We start from the raw sequence: 15,867 nt of genomic DNA, 5'->3' as shown, positions 1-15,867 counted from the left end.
TCCCAAGAAAAGCCCCGCGGGGACACAAAACTTTTGCAGCAGTTTCCCAAACTTCTGGCGGCTGCAGCAACCTTCCAGAGCAAAATTGTCGTTTTCACACCTCAAAAGGCTTATTGTATTGTCAGTCCACTTCTGTCTAGAGCATGTGAGAATAAGGGCCCTGTTGGGAAGATCATGTTTCTGCAGGTATTCTGCCCAGGACATACATTCTGAGGCTGATTCCGCATGGGCCAAAAACAGCGGTGTGAAAACGGTGTGAAAACCCTTTCACACCATTTTCACACTGCTGTTTTTGGCCTATGCGGAGTCAGCCCAAGTAAAATAGAGTCTGGAGAGCTGTGAGTTCATGCAGAGACACAGCAGACCACTTTTGGCGATGGGAAAATCTTGCATCTCTCAGCATTAGGGTGATGGGATGATCCAGTTGCCGCTGATGGAAAAATAAGGCAGAATTCTCAGTATTGTCAGCCAATTAATTATTGGCTAAACATCCACCTAACCCTGACTAGGCTTATTATCCCAATATCTTTAAGCCGTACCCTATCCATCATAGTGTATTAGGGTAACTTAAAAGCTGAGACTAATTGTGTTAAGACGGTCAACCCTATGCAATCACTGGAGCTGGGTCAGCATAAAGGTAAGAGTCTGGTCTTTCAATGCCTCCATGACATTGAATTGCAGACTGAGACTGCACTCCTCCCACCCTGCACCCTATTTATTTTCCATCACCCAGCCTAAACTTCATTGGGTCTTTTCTAGGGCTCACTTTGATGCCCTCTTCTTGGCTGTACTATCTGGTGGGTTTCAAAATATACTGTTGGAGTCATGCCTTTGCAATACAGTACCAAGGACACAGAGACGATTACATGTATATTACTCCACTATGGATTTTATACTATTGATGGGAACCAACTAATTACACCGCTGTTATATTGCTTGGTTCTCAACCTTCCTAATGCCGCGACCCTTTAATACAGTTCCTCATGTTGTGGTGACCCCCAACCCTAACATTTATCCATTTTACAGATGGAGAACACTGATGCAGAGCGTCTTAGGTGACCCCCGTGAAAGGGTCATTCGACCCCCAAAGGGGTTGCGACCCACAGGTTGAGAACCACTGCTACAACTGATAGAGAGTAATTTTTGTCCAGAATTTTGCTTAAGGAGCTAATATGTGGCAAAATTTGCTGTGGCAAAATTTTATTATTCTGTATGTAAAAAACATAGTCTCGTGTTAAACAAGTGTACAAGTTTCTCACTTTGAAAAGGGGTAATGCTAATTTGCAGTTTTCGTTTTATTGCTCCTGTGCTTATAATTCTTTTGTTTTTATCATTGGCTGTTTGATCGTTTTACATCGTTCCTATGTATTGCTTTCATACTGTTGGTCTATGACCATAATTAAAGTTAAAATAAAATAAAGCTCAGTATTGTCAGTCCAGGCTGATTGGAAAGGGGAAAGGCCAGGGCAGTAGGCTCACAAGAAAACTGCCCGACAGAAAGCAAAACCAGTGGCCTGTCCTTTGTACCACTTAGTACCATTAGCCTGAATTTAGAACACAGTCCATTGCAGCATAAAAAGGGGTCTGATTAGTTATTTCAAGAAAAGGACACATTATTTCTCAATAACAACTGAAGGCCACGCATTGCATTATTCTGCTAGGCACATAATGCACATGTCCAACTATTATGGTTGTTTTAACATCTTTTTCTGGTCTTTTGTTTTTTAACTGCTGTTTTTAATATTGATTTTTATGCTGTTTTTTTGGTCATTTGTTGTTTTGCTCTATCTTGTGAGCTTCCTCAGTCAGGTCCCTGCAAAGGTGGCACATACATGTTCTAGGACCTAGAATCTAGGTTAAAAAAAAAATCAGTAGGGAGACAACTTACAAGCAGGGTGAGGTCAATTGGAAGAGCAATTAGTAACAGCATATAATGCAGGTAGGATGCATTACAGATCTTTTGGTGGGGATGACGGCATTTTATTTTCCTCAACCGGGGATTTTCAAAAATCACTATACCACCAATCCTTTTGCAAAATCCTGGGTTGCAGCTGCTCCTGCACGAACAGCCAGGCAGGATAGATTGACTCTATACAGGAAGCCACAGTTGTCTGTTTGCAAGACTTGTGAGACCGCAGCCAGACTGCTACAGGTAGGACATTTTAGGGGACATAGGGTGACCATGACTTAAAAGTGACTTGGCAGCACTTAACACTGTAACACACTCACAAAATGAATACATAACCGCCCCCTCCCAAAAAAACATGGGCATAATGTAGCAAAATGCAGCTTTAGATAACATTGATTTCATTGATAGATACTACCATAGTCACACTTACTAGGAAGCAAGTCTCAATGAATCCAAGAGTGCTTATTTCCAAATATCTGGGGCTACAAGTCTTCAACATAAATGGTATGTACAGAATAGCTGCATTCAGAAGCAATGAAATGGGGCTAAAAATGCTTGAGTTTGGCTGAACCCAGATGTGTTGAAACAGTGTTATACAGAGCGTTTACAAGCAATCTAGTATTTGTATTCCATTTTGGAAAACAGAATCAAAAACAGGTTTAAAAAAGTAACCTGTTTTTGATTCTGTTTTCCAAAATGGAATACAAATAGATTGCAGTGACTACAATATTTACCTTTAAGTGATAAAATAACACAAACAATATTGCTTTGAGTACTTACACTGATTCTTTCATCATCATCTCAAAAGGAAGCCATGGGCAAGGTGCTGAATACTGTGGAAGGAATCACTATGAACTCAGGATTGGTTTGTTCATTTTCAGGCCCAAGTGCTGTTGTTTGTTTGTTTGTGTGTGCATGCAAATAACACCAATATACTTCACAGATTCCCTGGAAAGATTTGTTCCAGGTTTGAAATATTTTCTTCCATTTTATTCTTGTAACAACTCTAAGAGGCAGGCTAAATTGAGATGGAGTAACTGGCCCGCCAAGGTTACCCAGTGAATAAAATAGAATGGAAAAATAATAGTTCTATCATCTGTTAGAAAGGGGGAGAAAAGGATTGGAATATGCCATGCAGTGGCTGCAAGGTTGAAATCCCGACTCTACCTTATTTACTGGGCAACCTTGGTGGGCCAGTTGCTCTGTTTCAACTTAGCCTGCCTCATAGAGTTGTTATAAGAATAAAATGGAAGAAAATGGGGAACCATCTATGCCACCCTAAACATTTTGTTGGAAAAGAGGGGGTAAAATGGACGTAAGAAACAAGACAAAAAAACCAGTCCCACCTGAACGACTGGCAATATTTATTTATTTTGATTGAAAAATAAACGACGACTCAGGAAAACACCATCTTGAAATAAACAGTCTTAAAGTGCCACCAATAGACTTTCGCTTTAGTTTGCTCCGACACGGCTGCCCCTTCGCAGTCATCGCGAAATAAAACCAACATGCCGCTCGGGATGCGGAACAGAATGGCGACCCTGCGACTTTCCGAGAGTCGGACCGCCAAGAGGCTCCGTGCGCCGTTCAGGGAACCTTCCCATTTGCAGATACTCCCTAACCCTCGTCGCGCTCCCCGGAAGACTTTGCACGTTCGGTCCCTCTCCTCCCAGCCAATCACATCCTGCCAATCGCAAGACTGGAAAGGAGCAGCCGGGAGGGAGGAAAGGAAATGTCAGAACAGGGGGGACCATAGAGCTGAGCGGTGGTTAGAGCGGCACCCGTTTCCAAACCGGAAGGAAGGGAGGAAGGACGGACGGACTCATTGGCGGCGCGCGCGCTGTTGCCTCGGCGGTTCCCAACGGGGAGGCCGCAGCTTCGGAGAACGCCGAGCGCGCGTGTCAGTTGCTGAGGCTCGGGTCGCAAGGGGCGCACCTCCCCCCTTTAAATTCGCCTCTTTTCCTTTCTCGTCTCGTCCTTCCCCCGCCGTTTATTTTTGGCTGCGCCCCGAGAGGCAGGAAGGAGCCGAGCCATGTCGCGCAGGCGGCACAGCGACGAAAACGACGGTGAGGAAGAAGAGCGGGGGGAGGGTGCCGCTCCTTTTCCTTTAAGCGAGGGGTCTGGAGAAGGGGCTCTGCCTTCTCCTTGGGGGTTGGCTGCCTCCCTCCCGCGTGCCTGAATGTCCAGGAGCTGAACCGGCTTCGTTGCGTGGGCGCCTGCCTTCGGTTCCTCTGCTCTCGCAACAACAGCCCCGCGAGGTGGGCCACGCTCAGCCCGTCAGCTTCTTATCCGCTACAAACAATGGCGGGGCTTGAGACTGATGTCCTGCCGTGACCTTTGGTGGGACTGTTGAGCCTGTGTGATGAGAGATGGATCTGGGAGCAGGGGTCTGCAACCTGCGGCTCTCCAGATGTTCATGGACTACAAATCCCATCAGCCCCTGCCAGCATGGTCAATTGGCCATGCTGGCAGGGACTGCTGGGATTTGTAGTCCACGAACTTCTGGAGAGCCGCAGGTTGCAGACCCCTGATCTGGGAGACTTGGGTTCAGATCTACCATGCTGACTGCTTCTGGACCTCGCACACATGCTTTCAGCCTCACCTACCTTACAGAGCTGTGTGCTGCCATGAGATACTTTACGGAAAGTTAGTATAGGAATAGGTGAAATAAATAAACTTGGGACCTTTAGCATGTGCTGCTGAGGCACACCCTTTCTCATATGCTTGTCTGATGTTGAGCATCATTGATGCATGAGGACACACATGGATTGCATTGGAGGATAAGCAAATCTATGAACTCAAGATGGTATAGCTGTTGTCATTAGTTCCTGTGACTGTGTTACTTGAATACATATGAATATATATTAGGACAAATTTGGTATCTAAGTCTAGTTACCCAGCTTGTGTTTTTGTGAGGCGAGTGATTTAGATGACAAGTTGCTTAAGGATGGAGGCAGTCTATAAGCAAGGAAATGCCTGTTACTCCAGGTCTATGAAAGAGTAAAGCAATAATCCAGTGGGAGCTGCAAGTCACTACTGATTCACTGGACTTGTTTGAGCTATAGGTGGCTACTAGTGGTGATGGTGGTTGTCGCCTTTGGATCTGTATTATAATAGGCTATTTCTGTGCCTCATTCTGGCTTTGTTGGTCTGTTTCTTTCCACCTTGGATGCATATGGCAATGCCAAGAATGCCTGTTGTGAGCCCTTCAAGGTGAAAGTACCTGTTGCACAGACTGGAGCAAATGTGGGTGTACAGTGCTTGATTGAAGTTAGTTTCGCATGCCCTCCATGATAGCTGAAAGGATGCAGATATGTACTGAGGCAAGGGCATCCTATTCCACTCTCAGGTTGATGGCAAGGTGAAAGTTGCTACCGTTCTGGTGCGGTCTTTCAAGAGCTTCCTTCCCATATGGCCAGGTGATAAAAGTGCCACTGATAAATATCGAACAGGAGATATGAAAATGGGTAGGAGCTGAGGAAGTGTGGTTGTAAGTCAACCATGAAAATCTTGCATAACGTAGTGTCATGTGGGATGTTTGAAATGAAACGTTACTCAAATATGTATGCATGCAGTGGGATCTCTAGACACGAGGTAGGTTGATAAAATTGCTGCAGTAACAAAACGATGTGACTAGAAATGTCAAGTCTTTCAAATCCAGTTATAGGGCTCACAAATTTGGTGCAGCATCAGTGAAACATTGCTTTAGACCAGTGTTGGCGAACCTTTTTGAGACTGAGTGCCCAAATTGCAACCCAAAACCCACTTATTTATCGCAAAGTGCCAACATGGCAATTTAACCTGAATACGGAGGTTTTAGTATAGAAAAAATGGTTGGCTCGGAGGCGTGCGTTACTCGGGAGTAAGCTTGGTGGTAGTTGTTGGCTTTGCTTTGAAGCAACCGTGCAACTCTTCCAACGGGTGAATCATGACCCTAGGAGGGTTGACTCAGAAGCAAGCCCCATTGCCAGCAACCGAGCTTACTCCCAGGTAAAGGATCGCGCTTTAGTTCTTTGCATGACAATCAGTGGGGTTTAACAGCGCTTAACAGGGTTACCTACACTGCTTCCACAAAACTAGGTTTTAGGTTTAATGCTAATAATCAAGCCCAGCGGCCCAGGCCAGCCTAGATGTTGTGTGTGAAGGGGGGGCAATTTCCCCCCCACATGATGAACTCTGTTTGTGCGTGCCCACAGAGAGGGCTCTGAGTGCCACCCCTGGCACCCGTGCCATAGGTTCACCATCACTGCTTTAGACTGATAGGTATTTTGACAATCTGTGCAAGGATACAAATGAGAAAATCCAGGTCTGGCTTACCAATGGGTCTGTTTCAATCAAAATGTTGCCAACATTTTGACTTGGAGCTGTAAAAACAAAATGGTCAGTGAGTTGTTTTTTGCTGTGTCTCTTTGAAACAGGAAGGCAGCCGTACAAGAAGAGGAGAACGTCTGAAATTGAAGATCGACTAGAATCCTTGATATGCCGAGTAGGAGAAAAGGTAGGAAAGGCTAGCCGCTTATTTGTAGCATTTGGTTTGGGGGGGTCCTTGACAAACATTTGAGTTATGTGTGCAGGTTGTTTAAATGCTTGCTCTGGAAAGTTGGCTTATCAGCACATCGCAAAGCTAGTTGGTTTCTGACTGCCGAAAAAGGTACAGAGACTGCACATTAGACTGTAAGCCACAAGTACACACTATCCACTGAAAATGATAAGAAGAAGGTACAGGAGTTAGACTACCTTTCTGCTTTCATTCTAGAATCTCCTCAAATGGAAAAACAGAAATGACCAGCTCCATCAGAGCTCGTTTTTAAGCAAGATGGGCTTTTGTAGCATACAAAAATGAATATGACTTTGAGACGTGTTAACAGACCCAGAGATTAAAACTTTTGATCCAACGTCACTGATCTGATGAGATCGTTTACCAGAAATATTCTTCATAATGAAACACTTACTTTGTAACATGCAAGATGCAGGAATACAAAAAGTATTGAGCTGTAGGATATGTTGTTCCCATGCATGGAAGGGATCTTGACAAGTAAGAAAAATATACCACCTGCTTCTTTGTTGAAAATAACAGTTTCAAAATGACGGGATCTCCTCGTTTGGGTTATTCATAAAGTCTGTTTACGGGCTGATGGAAGGATGTTGTGCAGGAACAGGGAAGAAAAATAAAAGACAGTGGAGCAAAACAGCCTCTAGAGTTGGCTGGAACTGAGGAGCTGTGAGAACATTGGTTGCCTATCACTAGATGGATACATGTATCTTTTCTTCCTGTTAAATTACAAAATTACTTCTTCAGCAATTGGCATAATATGGTTTCGCTACTGCTGAATTGGAAAACCCAAACACGTTTACCTAGCTCATAGACAACCATCCATTCTGGTAAATGTCATGTAGACATAACAATCAAGATAAGTCAACATCAAACTCTCTTGCAGAAGCTTTTCAATCATTGTACCAGAACTTTTAAACTTACATTGTTACTCTGAATTAAAATAGCTTCTGATTGTTAAATAGAGGGGAAATGTGCATACCGTATCCATGCTTCTCTGTGAAACAGGAACAATGAGAGCAGAATGTACTAGTGTTAGAACAGAGACCTCTTTAAAAGCTTGCGTTTGAAGTTGCAGTGCTGATGTGTTTTTATCAACTAACTATATGGGCATTTCCTGCTAAGCAAGAGCAGTGTGACATTTGCCTAGAGCTGTGCGAGATTGATTGGTTAATCACCATTAAAGTCACATTTGACCAAAGGGCATCCCTGCCCCCAATTGCTGGTCTTTTTGGAACCTCCTATAGGTGTATTGGAGGTTTCATTACTCCCTTAATTACAGAAATTGTTGTTTTTCTTTTTTGACTGTTTTCTGTTGCTAACATGTTTGGCCATTAAAAGCGCAATCCTTCATAGAATTACACCACTCTAAGCCTACTGATTTTTATGGGCTTAAACTGGAGTAACTACATCAGATCACACTGTAGTTCAGGCAGGAGCCAGCACAGATATAATAGTCCTGGGTTAGTTTACCAATGACCAACAGGCTGGGAGTTGGCTGCAGAATTTTGTTGCTGCTCTCCAACAAGCCACACTTCCTTGCACTTCCACTCTGATAACCAAGCCTTCCCTTGCTTGTTTTAGCCATGATCAAGTGTTGCAACAGTAATTATGTTAATTATGGTTATAACACTAACCGGGGCTCCCTTTCCATCAGGAATTGCTAAAGTGCTTTAAATGCTGCTTTGAAATCCTAATTAAGATCAAAACTCTTAAACCTAATCACAGTTTACCTTAGTGACAATAACAGCTGTGGCTTAATTTAATTTATATAGGTTGCTTGCTTGCTCACTGGTCAGCTCTCTCAGTCCTGCTGATTCTAATATAGGGTTGGCACTGCCCTATTGGGAATGGGGAAGTAGCTTTTATTGCCTGTGGAAGTTTTTAAGGAGGCTTCCTTTTTTACTTTCTCTCATCTACAGCATAGCTTATTATAGTATATTGTACCATTTTATTTAAACTCCTTTACAGGTTTAAACTGGTTTGTTTATTTCTTGTATTGTTTATTGTATATATTATGTTAGTCTTACACTGCACTGGGGTTTTTTGAATAACGTAATTTGCCTTGAATATCAATAAGAAATGCAGACCATAAATTGAAATAATACTTGGCCACTGTTGAATTTACACTCGACCTAAAATATAACATGCAAACATACTACTAGATATTGCTGAACTTCATTGCTCGCTTGCTTACTATCTGCAATTGAGAATTTTAAACATGGTGTTCTAAATACCAGATTCCAGACTGAGTGTATCTGTTGTTAGATTTTCTTGTCTTCTGTTAAGAAGCTTCAGATTGAATGGACCTGTTACTGTGAGAAACATCTTGGTAGTATCTCTAAGTGACATTATGAATTTCTCTTTTTTTAAAAAAAATCTCAGAGTTCTTCTTCTTTGGAGAGTAATTTAGAAGGCCTGGCGGGTGTCTTGGAGGCAGATCTGCCAAACTACAAGAGCAAGATACTAAGACTCCTTTGTACAGTGTATGTATACAAAAGATTTATGGATCCAGGTGATAAAGTATTACCTTTATTGAACACTTTAAAACTCCGTAAACTTTTCATGTGTGTGTTTAAGAGCTATTCTCTTTTTTGAATACTGGAATTGGGAAGAAAACTTAAACAGCAGGTAATGAGCAAATGAAGTAAAATGTACTGGAAAATAAGTTGGTATTTTCTTTAGTAAACATCCTGGACAGTGGTGGTTAGAAACAATGCCAAGATTTAATTAGAAGTTTGGGGGCTCATGGCCAACAGTGCGATGGATATTTCTCTTTATCATCACTGAACTGACTTTTGTTCATGTTCTTTCTGAAGCAGTGTTCATACCCTGACCTAGATGGCACAGGCTAGCCTGATACTGTCAGATCTCAGAAGCTAAGCAGGGATGGCCCTGGTTAGTATATGGATGGGCAACCACCAAGAAATGCCAGGGTTGCTATGCAGAGGAAGGCAATGGCAAACCACCTCTGTTAGTCTCTTGCCTTGAAAACCCTGCTGGGTTGCCGTAAGTCAGCTGTGACTTGACGGCACTTTACATAGACATATTGCTAGTCGTTGATCCATGTGCCATGCAAATTCCATGAGCTAACTCTCCACTGTGGCAGAGAACAGTCTGAACTCACAATCCTGCTTTGCTGGGGGATTTTCACCAGTTCTTCAGCAAGGTTATTTCATCTTGGTCCCATGTGGGGCTTTTGATTGATCTCTTCAGTCAAGGCCCTGGCCTGCGAAGATGGATGATGTGCACAGCTACCTAACTGTGTAGCTTGAACAAGTGGAACAAAGAAAAGAGCCAGTCCAGAATACACTGCAGCCATATCAAACTCTGTGGTCAGGGAGAGAGAGTTGGACCTGTTCGCCATTGAGATGCTTTTCTCCATCACAGGGAGTCTTGGCCTGTCATTGGAGGAAAGTGCCTCAGCTGATGGAAAGGATCCATGAAATCCAACCCAGAGCCAATTCTGGCTTTACTTTTTTGTGGTAGAGATAGCCATGCCAAATTCAAAATACATCTACTGCTTGAGCTTTGCTATGCAGAAGGTTGTTGGCTCAGTGGCTGTGCTCTCAATTAACTTCTCATATTTTCTTTGTCTTCTTTTCATGGAAAAAAAATATATCAGTGCACGTTTGTTGCCAGAAAAGCTGACTGTTTACACAACTCTGGTTGGCTTGCTGAATGCCAGGAACTACAATTTTGGTGGAGAGTTTGTGGAAGCCATGATTCGTCAGCTCAAAGAGTGCCTGAAAGTCAACATGTATAATGAAGCCGTGTATTTAGTAAGTTACTTTTTTGTGTGTGTATCTTTCAGTTGTTAGGTGGTTTGTTTTGCTTGCCAGTGCATCTGAAGGGCCTATGTTTAGCCTTGCAGGTTGTATTGTGGAAAACCAAATCTCTTGCTGGTCTCTCTTTCTTTCTGGTAGCTTTTTTGCAACACCCCTGCAGAACTAATGTGTCATATTTTAGGATGTGGTCTACAGCAGCACCATGTCACAAGTATTAATTTGATGACGAGTGAAGGCTGGTGGTCCTGCAAGTAGATATATTTTTCATTCCCTCTGTCTTTTTAAGGATCTACAGTAGGAAAGCAAGAACTGTTTTTGGGTCTTGTATCTGTTTATGTGTTGTTCTTTAACGTGGAAGGGCCAGTTATAATTTGGTCTCTGAGACTGGGATTAGGCTCATATGCTTCCCTGCCCCTGCACACTGATATAAGATACTGAACAAAAAGCTCATGTTTGTTTAAAGCTGGAACACGGGGTCTCATTGCAAGCTGTCTCTCCAGCATGAAGGAAATAGGGCAGGGAAGCTCAGGTCTGGCTCCTGATAATTGCCCTCTCAAATCTAAATCACCAAAAAAAAACTTTTTTAGGGGGGTGGTTCTTCCCACTTAAAAGCCTGGAATTTTTCTGTTCTTTCCCCTAGATTCGTTTTCTCTCTGATCTAGTGAATTGCCATGTAATAGCTGCACCGTCAATGGTAGCCATGTTTGAAAACTTTGTTGGTGTAACTCAGGAGGAAGATGTACCTCAGGTGAGCAAAGATATTTTTACCGCATGAACAACTTACTGCTACCATCCCTAACCCCAAGGGAATATTCCAGCACAACCAGTTTTAACTTGTTTATAGCCAGTTTAAACCTTATCAGCGGCGGGAAATCTGAAGCGCCTTGTATAAGGCAAACCCTCAAATGTGAGATGGACCAGCACCGCATCCCAATACCCAAGAACCTTCCTCTTAAATCATACAATAGAGCTGAACACACAGGGATTCCTGTTCAGCTGTCTGTGTGCGTGTGTGAATTTTGATGAAATTAAACTTGTTCATGTTCACATTTCCACAATTATTTTTGCCAGCCCATCTTCTCTGGCTGTTGGCTTGCTATTAAAACTGAACATTCTGTCTTTCAAGTGCAGAAGGTGGTTAGGAGTTTGTTCCTATCAGATTCACTTAATTCCCAAATTGTCAAATTGATATTTGTCTAAAAAGATGTATTTCATCTCCTGTTCAGTAACTGGTTTTGGTGGAGGACCTGGTTAACAATGGAATAGAAGGCAGTAAGGCAGGAATCCCTGCCCTGCCCTCCAAGTGATTTGCTACTGCCATTGCACCAATAGCTGCTCATTCTCTCCTGGAGTTAGCAGGTAGAAGACCAAGTGTGACAAGGTGGAAGATTGTGTTTGGTCTGGGGTTACCACCTGCTGACTGCTTGGCTAAAGAATCCTGTTAGTCATTCCTCACCCTTCTCTATCGTTGTTTATACAAATGGTGCATGACTTATTTCAAGTTCCAGACCTTTTGAGAAATATCATTAGTTATCAGGGAACAAAGTTTATTCTAACAACTATTGAGGAAGTCCAAGCCTGGGCAAAAGCAGGCGTTAAGTAGGAGTGGACATTTGGTACGTGGGCTATTAAAAAGCTTTATTCTTGCACAAACTTCCTGGGGAGAGATTCTGTCGTACAACAGTAACAACAGGAAGAAGAGTGGTTAATGGTGAAATGTGAGGTTTCCCAAGAAAAGCCTGTTCCTTTCCTTTGTGTGTGGCCTGCCCAGGACAAGAACAAGACGGCTACTGCAGTGTCCTGTCCGCAAAAACCTGGGGTCAGCCCTGATTTTTCAGATCAAAATGTTGAGATTTTCCTTCAGGGGTTCAAACCCAGTACATTCTTCAGACTGACTTGAAATGATCATGGCAAAGGACCCGTATTAAAAATAAAATCTGATTTGATCAAGGTAGAACCTAGTTGAATTTTTACGCACCTAGTTGAATTTTTACGCACCTAATTGAATTTTTATGCAGTAAGTGACAGTTGCTGATAAGCTTGTGCCTGACAACCGGATGTGAGCAGCCCCTTGCATAAAGTTAAACCACACGAGTTCTTGCCCATCTGTTCTATATGCATTTAAAAGATTCGTGCTTCAAGCACAATTCCAGAGGATTGCTGGGGATCTTAAAATCTTAAGTAGATCTTTACTATGTTTAACCTGTTTTCATCTGATTCATTTTTACCCTGATTTGTGATAACAAATCGCAGATGCTTTTTCCTCCTTACTGGCATGCAATATCATGTAATTTTTGTCTCATAGGTGCGTTGTGACTGGTACGTGTATGCGTTTCTGTCATCCTTACCTTGGGTGGGAAAGGAATTGTACGAGAAGAAGGATGCCGAGATGGATCGCATCTTGTCCAACGTTGAAAATTACTTGAAGTAAGAGAATCAAGAGACTATCTGCTTTGCTTTGTTAGATGCTTTTATAGTAGGAAAAGTGACTCCGTAGAAGCTATTTGTAAGTTCTAGAAGCCATTGCTTCATGATGGTTAGGCACACATAAAATGCTGAAAAATTGCATTAGTATTTCTGCTTGTTGCTATGAAACATCTATCTTTTTTTGGAACAATGAGTGCAAAGTGGATGACAGGCCTCTTGCATAAGGTGGTTTGCAATTTGGGAACAAGCCCCCCCCCCCCCCCGGGTCTTCATCTCAAATTCCTATGTTTGCTTCCATTCATGATTCTATGAAATACCTGTGCTGGTGCTACTAATGGCTAACCAAGATTTAATCATAAGACACAGACTGAAATCCTGGTTAATAGCTTATATTGGATACTGTTAGACATGTAATGAAAAACTGGTTAAGACCAAGCAGGAAATGAGCAGGGGTGAAATGTACATTCCCTGGCCAATCCCCTGCTGTTGTTTCTGCCTAGCAAACTCTGGCTGCAAGGAGTTAGCCTTAAGTCTTATGTCTGGTGATGATCTATCTTGCAAAGTACTGTCATTTTCCATGGCTGCTGTGTAGAAAAAGCAGGGACAGCAATTGTACCCCTAAGACTTCATTGTACATCATTGCTACAGCTATATGTATTTTGGTGGCTCAGGTTTTTACAGTGGCTTCTGCTAGAAAAGGGGTAGGGGAGAGAAAGATAACTTCTTGGTGAACAGCAGAAGCAGTTTAATCAATTTCATGTGGCAAAAAGCTGAGTTGGAGATTTGGGCGATTGCCCTCACCTTCCCCCCAGCAGCAGGGCAGGCCTGTTCTAAGGAGATGCCCCTCACATTTGGTCAACTGAAATACTGGTAAAAGACTAATATTGCCTAGGAGTACAATTTAATGTGGTGGGTTTCTCTTCTTTTTCACTTGCTTCAGACGCCGTCAGAAAATTCACGTACCCATGTTACAAGTGTGGTCTGCTGACAAACCACATCCTCAAGAAGAGGTAGATACATCCGGTTTTCTTTAAATCCATGCCAAAGCATTCATCAAAGAACATTTCATTCAGATGCCTAATTTTGATTGCACTACTCTTGGACATTCTGAGGGTGAATTTGTTGTCCGCCTCCCCTGCCTCAGTTGCTGTTGTTCTTGTGAAAAGTCCTTGCACTTGCTTTCCTTTTCTGAATGTCAAAATAACAGTTCGGTAATATTCTTACATTATCCAAAGAATATTTCTTGAAAATGCTTGCTTATCCCTCTGCTCCAGCCAGCTGGTGTACTGTTTAATTCAGCAAGCTTGTGGAGCGGAGATGTACCAACGGGCCTTTGGTTGAGGCAGCTATGGGGTTTCCAACCTGCTGACCTCTCAATCTGCCCCTCCTTCTTTCCTTCCCCCCTCCCCTCTGTTATATATCTGAAACAGATTGAGGCAGGGGGTGTTAAATCAGATAAATATGGAGTCTTCCCCTACTGCCACGCTGGTAAACTGTTTTAAAGAATTGTTGTGACACAAGTGACACAATTGAGAACTGATCATTTAATATTTTATTGCTATTCTAATTTTAATAGCTGAATCATTATAGATGCTGTTCTGTTTTTTTTAAATCTCTGTTAGCCGCTCTGAGCCCGGCTGTTTGCATATATCAAGTCTAATAAAATAAATAAATACAGGGTTGGGTTTAGCAGTAATGTTCTGTTGATGGAATGAAGGGGATCCCCCCCCCCCCATTATGCTGTTCCTGAGCATCCCCTGTCCTGCAGAAATAGCAGGAGCTTGGTGAGAGAAAATGCTCTACTGCTGATGGAAACGCCTTCTATCAACAGGAAGCTACCACTAGATCCAGCCTACAGTTTACGAATGCTCCATTATCTGTATATGTAATATTATTTCCAAACGGTGTTTTGCAAGCTTTTGATGCCTTAGAGTCCACCCCTTGCTGTTTCATGGTGCTTGGTGACCAGGCTATGCCCAATGGGAGTTTTGACCTTTTTATCCCTTTGAACACTAGACCAACTTGCCATTCACTGTCTGCTTTTGAAAGTCTCCTCAGTTTGAAGAACGGTTTGCCACATCTGCTCTTGGACGTGTCAGACTAGCTGACAGGCTTTCTGAACCTTAAAAAGAACTTGATAGCCGCTGTGTGGATCCCAAAGCAAAATCCAAAAAAACCCCAGAAGACAATTCACATTTATTTATCTTATTTTATACCCCCCTCTTCCCAACCGAAGTCGGTCTCAGAGCAGCTTACACACAGATTAAAACACAGGGTAATGCTAGTAATACAGTATAAAACTTAGCACTGAAATAGAACAAAACTTAAAAGTCCACAGATGTCAAACTTTTAAACTAAGCAAAAACACCGAGCCTGCTAAATTATATCCTCTCCCTTCCCAACATAGTTTAGTTACCAAATTGTCGGGGGGGCGAGGGTGTGTGTGAAAAAATCTGGGGGCATGCGTATAGTTTAAAATGTGCATGTTGGAAATTGTTGGAATTTGGGAGGCCGGCATAATGAATAGTCAGATGCATAATACCTTTTACAATGAGCAGTTATGTGACTCATAACAGTGTAAGAGCTTTTGAGTTCACCAGAACTCTTCATTGAACTAGACATTAACCTAAAGCATTTTGAAATGATAAAAATATCCTTTAAAATTTTTTGCAGGGGTATCATCCAGCTAGCTGCAGAGTTCTGATTAAAGCTTGCATGCTGTGGTGTCTGTGAAAAGGTTTTGTGTGGACTGTGTTCTTTGAATCTTAGCAGATGACTGCTAGGCCAGTGATGGACCAAGGGGTGGGTCAGTCCATTGCGAGGAGCTCTCCTGCACGAAGAGCTTCCAAGTCACTGAAAGGTAATCTCTTTTTCTTTTCTTTTTTTGTCATTTAAGTACCTGGACTGCCTCTGGTCTCAGGTGCAGAAGCTGAAGAAAGACCGCTGGCAAGAACGGCACATCCTGCGGCCCTACCTGGCCTTTGACAACGTGCTGTGTGAGGCACTGCAGCACAACCTGCCTCCCTTCACTCCGCCACCACATACAGAAGATTCAGTCTACCCGATGCCAAGGGTGATCTTTCGAATGTTTGACTACACTGACGACCCCGAGGTAAGCTGTGGGCAAGGGATGGGATTTGCGGGCGTTAGTTAATTTGCTGCTGTAGAAATAAGGAGCTGAAGAACTCCTG

At 42.8% G+C, this 15,867-nt stretch overlaps 1 protein-coding gene across 2 annotated transcripts in view; it reads left to right on the top strand.

Moving 5' to 3' along the window:
* Positions 1-3,713: 3,713 nt before the first annotated feature.
* The window catches only part of NCBP1 (nuclear cap binding protein subunit 1), a 30,397-nt gene continuing 18,243 nt past the window's right edge, over positions 3,714-15,867 (top strand). Inside the window, exons 1-8 of one of the 2 annotated variants that reach the window (XM_048503916.1) lie at positions 3,714-3,975; positions 6,328-6,407; positions 8,847-8,947; positions 10,087-10,243; positions 10,890-10,997; positions 12,555-12,676; positions 13,617-13,686; positions 15,573-15,788. In XM_048503916.1, coding sequence (XP_048359873.1) covers positions 3,942-3,975; positions 6,328-6,407; positions 8,847-8,947; positions 10,087-10,243; positions 10,890-10,997; positions 12,555-12,676; positions 13,617-13,686; positions 15,573-15,788 — 888 coding nt within the window. In that variant the 5' untranslated portion in view covers positions 3,714-3,941. Of the gene's footprint in view, positions 3,976-6,327; positions 6,408-8,846; positions 8,977-10,086; positions 10,244-10,889; positions 10,998-12,554; positions 12,677-13,616; positions 13,687-15,572; positions 15,789-15,867 lie in introns of those variants that run through there. The other variant, XM_048503917.1, reaches the window with a different exon arrangement.

This window comes from Sphaerodactylus townsendi, linkage group LG07, assembly GCF_021028975.2.
Source record: "Sphaerodactylus townsendi isolate TG3544 linkage group LG07, MPM_Stown_v2.3, whole genome shotgun sequence".
Lineage (NCBI taxonomy): Eukaryota > Metazoa > Chordata > Lepidosauria > Squamata > Sphaerodactylidae > Sphaerodactylus > Sphaerodactylus townsendi.
This window is presented reverse-complemented; position numbering and strand designations above follow the sequence as displayed.